This window comes from Dreissena polymorpha, chromosome 13 (genome assembly GCF_020536995.1).
Source record: "Dreissena polymorpha isolate Duluth1 chromosome 13, UMN_Dpol_1.0, whole genome shotgun sequence".
Lineage (NCBI taxonomy): Eukaryota > Metazoa > Mollusca > Bivalvia > Myida > Dreissenidae > Dreissena > Dreissena polymorpha.
The window spans coordinates 17,340,145-17,350,313 of NC_068367.1; the positions used below are offsets into that span (position 1 = coordinate 17,340,145).

The 10,169-nt window shown below is 41.2% G+C and overlaps 1 protein-coding gene across 1 annotated transcript in view; it reads right to left on the reverse strand.

The window, feature by feature from the left end:
* Positions 1-10,169, reverse strand: part of LOC127854491 (dynein axonemal heavy chain 6-like) — a 62,467-nt gene that overhangs the window by 51,668 nt on the left and 630 nt on the right. The window contains exons 2-9 of the mRNA XM_052389555.1: positions 9,684-9,799; positions 9,184-9,359; positions 7,756-7,924; positions 5,847-6,040; positions 2,536-2,773; positions 1,853-2,030; positions 1,357-1,538; positions 798-983 (exon numbers count right to left, since the gene is read on the reverse strand). Of these exons, the coding sequence (XP_052245515.1) occupies positions 798-983; positions 1,357-1,538; positions 1,853-2,030; positions 2,536-2,773; positions 5,847-6,040; positions 7,756-7,924; positions 9,184-9,359; positions 9,684-9,799 (1,439 nt within the window). The remainder of the gene's footprint in view (positions 1-797; positions 984-1,356; positions 1,539-1,852; positions 2,031-2,535; positions 2,774-5,846; positions 6,041-7,755; positions 7,925-9,183; positions 9,360-9,683; positions 9,800-10,169) is intronic.

Sequence of the window (10,169 nt, forward strand, 5' to 3'; positions counted from 1 at the left end):
AAGACCAACAAACCAAAAACAAAATACTGACTTGCCAGCAAGTTTTCAATCTTACTTTTTCACCCCATCTTTAAACAAGGGACAAAATTGTCACAAAACCAGGTTTTCATTGTGAAAAAAAAATCTGATAAAGGGAGAAAACTCAAACTGAACTTTTGAAATGAACAAACAAAATTAACCCCCTTTGTAAGTTTGTTTTAAAAAAATAATTTTTTAGTCGTGGCGACCTTGACATTGGAGATATTGATGTGATTCTTTCGTGCGACACACCGTCCCATGATGGTGAACAAATGTGCCAAATGATTTTAAAATCTCACAATGAATGACATAGTTATGGCCAGGACAAGCTCATTTATGTCCATTTTTGACCTTTGAACTCAAAGTGTGACCTTGACCTTGGAGATATCGACGTAATTATTTCGCGCGACACACCGTCCAATGATGGTGAACAAATGTGCCAAATGATTTTAAAATCTGACAATGAACGACATAGTTATGGCCCGGACAAGCTTGTTCTGCCCCTCCGCCAGCCCGCCAGCCAGCCAGCCCGCCCGCATTCGCCAATCTAATAACCAGTTTTTTCCTTTGGAAAACCTGGTTTAAAAAAATCACTCAAGTTACTGTATATATGTATTATTCATCAAAATATAATATTCAGTATTTAAAAAACTTCCACCTTATTTAAACACAATAACATAAACTAAAACAATTACAGAACTTTTGATTCATTGTTTTATGATCTTATATGAGAGAACTAAATAACCTGTTACATCATATCAATATAAAACTCAACCCACCTTTCAAGAAGAGCGGTACCGAAGTGCTGAGGTAGAGGCAAAAGTTTGGATGGTACTTGAACTCATCTGAGCCAACCCTCACCACCTTGTTTCCCTCCTTGTCCACGTAGAAGTGCTTCAGCAGCAGACCACGGAATAAGGGGTCCAGGGGCTTGCGTTCCAGGTGAGTGATCAGGACTGTCACACCTGAGGTTACATTGCACTGAGTATTACACTTAAATAACATGTGGATGATCAGTATTGTCACACCTATGGTTTCATGGTACTAACTTAAACTCTCTGGTAACAGCTGGGTGATCAGGTCAGATTAACAGATGGATCCGACAAAAAGGTTACATGCTGTCAGTTTAAAATGCATGATGCAGAAAAAAGTTTTAAACTACATTTTAAAACATGCTTTTGTGTATCCATTTGAAGGTATATATGTAAGCAATAAAAACATAAACCTATTATTTGCACTTCATTGTTAAACTGGTTTCTTGTCTCATATCTATTGGGTTGTTTTTTATGCAGCAACAATGTCAAAGTCCATGCCATTGACTGCAACACTGCAACCCACCATGAACAACAGCGTTTATCAGCTTGCTGTCCAGTTTGGGGTTGTCAGCCTCAATGATCCACAGGTTGTGCTCCGGGTGGTCTATGGCCTGGTCTGGGTGCAGGCTGTACATCTCCCAGCTGGCCGTCACCGAGGTAACCGGACGCAGCTGCTCACTCTCCCATGAGGACTCTCGTGAGCCTCTGAATGTACAGGGACAGGGGTTGGGTGGTCAAAGTTTGAGAGCGGTGGTTTGTCAAAAGTTTGTTAAATCAAAAAGGGGGGTTGTTGTTGATAGTTTGCTGTAATTAATTACACAAGGGGATTAAAGATTATAAGCAACAAAAAACTGTAAGTCTTTATCTGGCACCTGTGAGTTGTTAACATGGGGGCCAGATTGTGCTGTTTGAAATCATTTAAATCATGGTTATTAACTTGTATTTTCTTTTTTTTTCTTCAGAAATGATTATCGTTTGTTATTATTTTGTCTAAATCTGCACCACTGCGTGTTGCTCACCTCTTGGTATAGTCAGTGTTGGTGTAGGAGTTAGTTGTGGTCTGTGTGCGGGATGTGTCTGTATCGTCCGGCGGGTACTCCACGTTGTAGTCTGAGAACGTGATGGCCGTGCCCCGACTGGGCGGGTGGGGGGTTGGGCCCTCACCCTTCTCATCAGAGGAAGGCACAGGCGGTAGATCTGTTGGAATCATGGGATAGGATTGTAAGAAATGAACTTGTTATGAAAATTATTATTCATTCTATCACATGTATACATGGGTGCGCATTAGACATGGTAAAGTATTGTAGTCTAGTAGCAACATTTGTATAATGAGACGTAAGTAATGACAATATCCAAACAATCTTCATCAAGCAACATCGCTTTTAACTTTAAGACTTAGCCTTGTCCTAAAGGGACTTAATTATAAACCCTAAATTTGTGACCATTTGAAGCTCATTCAATCATAAGAATATATTTATTGAAAAATTGTATTCATTCTAACACTCGAGAATTAATTCCTAGCATATAAAGACCTGCTCAAAGTGTTAATTGAATAGTATTTCTGACAGAAGCTTAATTAAAATAAAAGGTGCTTGGACAATAACAAAAATTCTCACAGTATACATCGATTATTTTTCGACTGATATACGAAACATTAATAATTCTACACAAGTACTTGTGGTTAGCTTAACAAGAGACCCACCTGTGATTTCACTATCATCACCGTCAGTTACATCCTTTTCCGAGAAGATGTTCTTGCTGGTCTGAATGGCCTTGACCCAGGTCTCCGCCTGGTTGTCAGGGTCAATAAGCAGGGGCCAGCAGTACTTCCTGTTGTGTGAGGAGACACGCATGAACAGCGCGTTCTGGATAGAGTGCAGGTCTGTTTTAAGGTCCTTTAGGCGCCAGGTGCTGAGCTCGTCAAAGTCACTTAGAATGTCCTGGAAATGAGCATTTAGGTACTTTGGAAACACTTATTTTTACTAAGGTCTACTTTTTGCACTTTTCATGCATACTGCACACTTTTCATGACACAAAACAAAATTAGATGATCTTTCTGTCAATTATCTCTTGAATTATTAAATTTTCTTATCATCAAAAATTGAAATTTGTGAAAAAAAGGCTTTAAAAGAGTAATAAATATTTAAACAAGGGACACAATTGTCACAAAACCAGGTTTTCATTGTGAAAAAAAATCTGATAAAGGTAGACACCTCAAACTGAACTTTTGAAATGAACAAACAAAATTAACCCCCTTTGTAAGTTTGTTTTAAAATAAATATATTTTTAGTCGTGGCGACCTTGACATTGGAGATATTGACGTGATTCTTTCGTGCGACACACCGTCCCATGATGGTGAACAAATGATTTTAAAATCTCATAATGAATGACATAGTTATAGCCCAGACAAGCTCATTTATGGCTATTTTTACCTTTGAACTCAAAGTGTGACCTTGACCTTGGAGATATTGACGTAATTTTTTCGCGCGACACACCGTCTAATGATGGTTAACAAATGTGCCAAATGATTTTAAAATCTCACAATGAACGACAAAGTTATGGCCCGGACAAGCTTGTTCCGCCCGCCCGCCAGCCCGCCCGCATTCGCCAATCTAATAACCAGTTTCTTCCTTCGGAAAACCTGGTTAAAAAAACTAACAAAATAATTAGCCCTTCCCCTTGAAAAATCTTAACTGGTCCCCCCTGTACAGTGTATGCAGCCCAGTAAAACCTTAACAGGTCCCACCTGTACGGTGTAAAAAGCCAAGTAAACCCTATACTGGTCCCATCTGTTCAGTGGCTGCGGCCCAGTAAACATAAACTGGTCCCACCTGTACAGTGTATGGGATCACTTCCCTCAGTAAAACCTTAAATTCTCCCACCTGTACAATGCATGCCGCCAGTAAAACATTAACTTCTCCCACCTGTACAGAGTATAAGGCCCAGTAAAACCTAAACTGCTCCCACCTGTACAGTGTATGCCGCCCAATAAAACCTAAACTGCTCCCACCTGTACAGTGTATGCAGCCAGTATAATATTAACTTCTCCCACCTGTACAGTGTATAAGGCCCAGTAAAACCTAAACTGCTCCCACCTGTACAGTGTATGCCGCCCAATAAAACATAAACTGGTCCCACCTGTACAGTGTATGGGATTACTTCCCTCAGTAAAACCTAAACTTCTCCCACCTGTACAATGTATGCTGCCAGTAAAACATTAACTTCTCCCACCTGTACAGTGTATAAGGCCCAGTAAAACCTAAACTGCTCCCACCTGTACAGTGTATGCTGCCCAATAAACCTAAACTGGTCCCACCTGTAAAGTGTATGCGGCCCAAAAAAACTTAACTGCTCCCACCTGCACAGTGTATGCGGCCCAATAAAACCTAGACTGCTCCCACCTGTACGGTGTATGTGGCCCAATAAAACCTAAACTATTCCCACCTGTACAGTGTATGCGGCCCAGTAAAACCTAAACTGCTCCCACCTGTTAAGTGTATGCGGCCCAATAAAACCTAAACTGCTGCCACCTGAAAAGTGTATGCGGCCAGAAAGAGATAAAACTGCTCCCATATGTACAGTGTATGCGGCCCAGTTTAACCTAAACTGCTCCCACCTGTACAGTGCATGCGGCCCAATAAAACACAAAACTGCTCTCACCTGTAAATTGTATGCCAGTAATACTTAAACTGCTCCCACCTGTACAGTGTATGCGGCCCAGTTAAAAATAAACTTCTCCCACCTGTACAGTGTATGCAGCCCAGTAAACCTAAACTGATCCTACCTGTACAGTGTATGCGTCCCAGTTAAAAATAAACTTCTCCCACCTGTACAGTGTATGCAGCCCAGTAAAACCTAAACTGATCCAACCTGTACAGTGTATGCAGCCCAGTTAAACCTAAACTGATCCCACCTGTACAGTGTATGTGGCCCAGTAAACCCTAAACTGATCCAACCTGTACAGTGTATGCAGCCATTATTATCTGAACTGCTCCCACCTGTACAGTGTTTGTGGCCCAGTTTAACCTAAACTGCTCCCACCTGTACAGTGCATGCAGCCCAATAAAACACACCTGTACAGTGTATGCAGCCCAGTAAAACCTAAACTGATCCTACCTGTACAGTGTATGTGGCCCAGTTAAAAATTAACTTCTCCCACCTGTACAGCGTATGCAGCCCAGTAAAACCTAAACTGCTCCCACCTGTATAGTGTATGCGGTCAGTAATACTTAAACTGCTCCCAACTGTACAGTGTATGCGGCCCAGTTAAAACTAGCTTCTCCCACCTGTACAGTGTATGCAGCCCAGTAAAACCTAAACTGGTCCTACCTGTACAGTGTATTCGGCCCAGTAAAACATAGACTGATCCTACCTGTACAGTGTATGCGGCCCAGTAAACCTAATTAAACTGCTCCCACCTGTGCACTGTATGCAGCCCAGTAAAACCTAAACTGGTCCTACCTGTACAGTGTATGCGGCCCAGTAAAAACTAAACTGCTCCTACCTGTACAGTGTATGAGGCCTAGTAAAACCTAAACTGATCCCCCCTGTACAGTGAATGCGTCCCAGTTAAACCTAAACTGATCCTACCTGTACAGTGTATGATCTCAGTAAAACCTAAACTGCTCCCACCTGTACAGTGTTTGAAGCCCAATAAAACCAAAACTGCTTCCACCTGTACAGTGTATGCAGCCATTAATATATAAACTGCTCCTACCTGTACAGTGTACGCAGCCCAATAAAACCTAAACTGCTCCCACCTCTACAGTGTTTGCAGCCAGTAAAACCTTAAGTGCTCCCATCTGTACAAAGTATACGACCCAGTAAAACCTAGACTGCTCCCACCTGTACAGTGCATGTGACCAAATAAAACCTAAACTACTCCCACCTGTACAGTGTATGCAGCCATTAAAACCTAAACTGCTCCCACCTGTAAAGTGTATGCAGCCCTTAAAACCTTAACTGCTCCCACCTGTAAAGTGTATGCAGCCATTAAACCTAAACTGCTCCCACCTGTACAGTGTATGCGGCACGGGTCATGAGCAGACTTTGTTCATCCTCATCGTCAGAGTCCTCCAGTTCTGTGTTCCCTGCCGGCTCATACTCCACACTGCCCTGGCGCTTCAACTCTGACTTGTAGTACTTACTGGTGTCAAACACCACAGGCTGGTACTTGTATGTACGCACCTCCGGCAGGGAGGGAATCCCTGTGGGGATGAATCGTTCATTAATTAAATTTATTATAAATTATAAAAATACAAGAGAACCGCATAACGGGTGCCCACGCTTGGCTGCGAAAGCTTGTCAAAATATTTTTTCTTTTTTTAGAGGTCACAGTGACCTTGACCTTTGATCCAAAATGGGTGTGGTGTGTAGAACTTATCAAGGTGCATCTACATATGAAGTTTCAAGTTGTAGGTGGAAGGACTTTGATTTTAGAGCCAATGTTAAAAACTTTAACAAACCTTGACACGGACGGCAGACACAGCGAGCTGGCTATGACAATACTCGAAAACAGCCTTGCTAATAAAACAAAGCAATATCACCTGAAATGTGTTCTAACGATTGACAGGTTGAACAGAGAAATAATTGGTTATCAAATGCTCAATTTATCTTTCAGAATTACAAATCCTAATTTTTTTTATATCATTTACAACAAGCAAATATCATCATATCTACAGGTGTATAATAATTAAATTTTAAACTGATTATCATTTGAAACATTGTCGCATATTTTGTTGATAGTAACACAGCATGAATGAAAATTACTGCCATGGCCCTAAGCATTCCTTATGTAAATGACAGGGTTTTCACCTGTTTTTTTTTCCCACATAAGAACTTTTTGTGTCTTTGTATAACTAAATTTGAGACATTGTTTAATCAAATTAGTCTGCTTTAATTGTTTGACTACAAGTCTTGACCAGATAACTGCATTAATAATTACCAATCAACATAACACAAATTACCCATCAAGTGCGATGATCAAATAAAATAAAGTCCAATCTAATGAGGATTGAAATATGCCTGATTATGGAAGCACCTGTAGAGCAACATACCCGCTCTCACTCTGTGTGTCAATGGTGCTAGAGTTGTCACTCTGAGAGTCCCGGTCTCGCTGACGGTCGAAAGCAAACAGGCTGTCCACGCCTGCACCCAGCGAGTGCACCTCCAGCCCATTTTTTTCTTTTTTTTAGAGGTCACAGTGACCTTGACCTTTGATCCAAAAATGGGTGTGGTGTGTAGAACTTATCAAGGTGCATCTACATATGAAGTTTCAAAGTTGTAGGTGGAAGGACTTTGATTTTAGAGCCAATGTTAAAAACTTTACAAACCTTGACACGGACGGCAGACACAGCGAGCTGGCTATGACAATACCTCGAAAACAGCCTTGCTAATAAAACAAAGCAATATCACCTGAAATGTGTTCTAACGATTGACAGGTTGAACAGAGAAATAATTGGTTATCAAATGCTCAATTTATCTTTCAGAATTACAAAATCCTAATTTTTTTTATATCATTACAACAAGCAAATATTCATCATATCTACAGGTGTATAATAATTTAAATTTTAACTGATTATCATTTGAAACATTGTCGCATATTTTGTTGATAGTAACACAGCATGAATGAAAATTACTGCCATGGCCCAAAGCATTCCTTATGTAAATGACAGGGTTTTCACCTGTTTTTTTTCCCACATAAGAACTTTTTGTGTCTTTGTATAACTAAATTTGAGACATTTGTTAATCAAATTAGTCTGCTTTAATTGTTTGACTACAAGTCTTGACCAGATAACTGCATTAATAATTACCAATCAACATAACACAAATTACCCATCAAGTGCGATGATCAAATAAAATAAGTCCAATCTAATGAGGATTGAAATATGCTGATTATGGAAGCACCTGTAGAGCAACATACCGCTCTCACTCTGTGTGTCAATGGTGCTAGAGTTGTCACTCTGAGAGTCCCGGTCTCGCTGACGGTCCGAAAGCAACAGGCTGTCCACGCCTGCACCCAGCGAGTGCACCTCCAGCCCTGTGGACTTGGGCAATGTGAAGGTACCCTGCTTACAGCGCTCCAACCAGTCCTGGAGAGTGGGGGAGAAAAAAAGGGCTTTTGAGAAAAATAGTTAAAAGCATGAGTATAAGTGTCACGCCTATATAAGATGGTTTATCAGTAAATAAGAAATTAACCTCACTCTGGGAAATGGGCTAATGCATAAGCGTAAAGTGTTGTCAGTGACTGTGCACACAGGCTAATGGGGCTAAATGCATAAGCTTAAAAGTGTGTCAGTGACTGTGCACACAGGCTAATGGGGCTAAATGCATAAGCGTTAAAGTGTTGTCAGTGCACACAGGGAAATGGGGCTAAATGCATAAGCGTTAAGTGTTGTCAGTGCACAACGGCTAATGGGCTAATGCATAAGCGTTAAGTGTTGTCAGTGCACACAGGGAAATGGGGCTAAATGCATAAGGTGTTAAGGTGTTGTCAGTGCACACAGGCTAAATGCATAAGCGTAAAGTGTTGTCAGTGCACACAGGCTAAATGCATAAGCGTAAAGTGTTTGTCAGGGCACACAGGCTAAATGCAATAAGCGTAAAGTGTTGTCAGTGCACACAGGCTAAATGCATAAGCGTAAAGTGTCTTGTCAGTGCAACACAGGCTAATATGCATAAGCCGTAAGTGTTGTCATGCACAAGGCTAAATGCATTAAGCGGTAAAGTGTTTGTCCAGTGCAACAACCGGGCTAAATGCATAAGCATAAAGTGTTGTCAGTGCACACAGGCTACATGCATAAGCGTAAAAGTGTTGTCAGTGCAACACAGGCTGAAATGCATAAGCGTAAAGTGTTTCAGTGCACACAGGCTAATAGCGTAAAGTGTTGTCAGTGCACACAGGCTAATAAGCGTAAAGTGTTGTCAGTGCAAACAGGCTAATAAGCGTAAAGTGTTGTCAGTGCAAACAGGCTAATAGCGTAAAGTGTGTGTCAGTGCACACAGGCTAAATGCATAACGGCCAGTTGTTGTCAGTGCACACAGGCTAATGGGGCTAAATGCATAATGCGTAAAGTGTTGTCAGTGCACAACAGGCTAAGGGGCTTAAAGCAAAGGTAAAGTGTGTCAGTGCACAGATAAGCTGGCTAACACTTTCCTCTATTTTGGAAATTTTTTATTAAAGAAAGTCTCTTCTAAATGAAAGTGTTGTCCCTGATTATCCTGTTTCCGACTGCACAGATTAATCTGGGACCCCATTAACGCCCATGCATAAAGCCCAGTTTTTTCTATGGATGAGAACAAAGGTCTTACAGTCAAAATCTATTTTTTAAATCAATAACCTCTTTCCTACCTGCAGAAGTTCCCCCCTGAGTTTATCAGAGAGGGGTCCTTGATAGCAAACGCAGGCTGCGGTGATGAGGGCGTCCCCGGGAGCCGTGAAGATCTGGTGCTTGGCCTTGCGCAGCTCTGACTTCCACATGAAGTTTGCATGGACATGTTCTCCATCAGGTTGACTGCTCGTGAGATCTTCCGCTCAATGCTCTGGAAGTTTAATGCCATATATTTTACAGGTAACCTTTAAGAACAAAAATAAATAGTTTATAAATCGCGTCATGCAAAAATGGGTCTTATGTCATATATGGCCAGCATGGCTCCAGACCAGCCTGCACATTTGCACAGTCTGGTCTTGAGCTACGCTGTCAGCTAATGAGATCACAGCAAATGTCAAAAAGGAAAGAAAAATGCAACAACAGAGACATTATTAGAAGAGAAATTATTGTTCTTTATAAGCCAAGTGACCAAGCCTACACAATACATGACAAAATGCGTAAGTCACCATTCATAGCTCACCTGCATTGCCTGAATATGGTCTTTGCCGCTTACGGCTGCCTGTGGATTGTATCTTCCTCTCGAGCCCACTTTTAGTCTGTTTGCGTCCACTCTCACTGGCCCAGCTTGGCCTGAGCCTGCAGGAAAGATAACCAGAGCAAAATTGAGGAATATTACTGATTGGAGTGAGTTCTCTCCCTTTTGTCCTCGGTGTTTTATTTCAGGTATTGATGGGAAACAAAAGAAGCTTAACTCTATTATTGTGCTCACAATCATTTAATGACTCAATCTGTTTGGTATCAGAAAAGGCTTCTCATGAAGACTTGAAAAATGGCACCAGGCAGATAATAACCCTTTTCTAATTGATCCATATGGAACAATGGCCTGCAAGTTTGAATGCTTGTAATAGATAAGTGTGAGAGAGCTTCTTTGGCAAAGTTTGTGTGTACAGACATACAGACATACGTCCATGGTAAATCAGTATACCCCATTCCCATTGATGCTTGA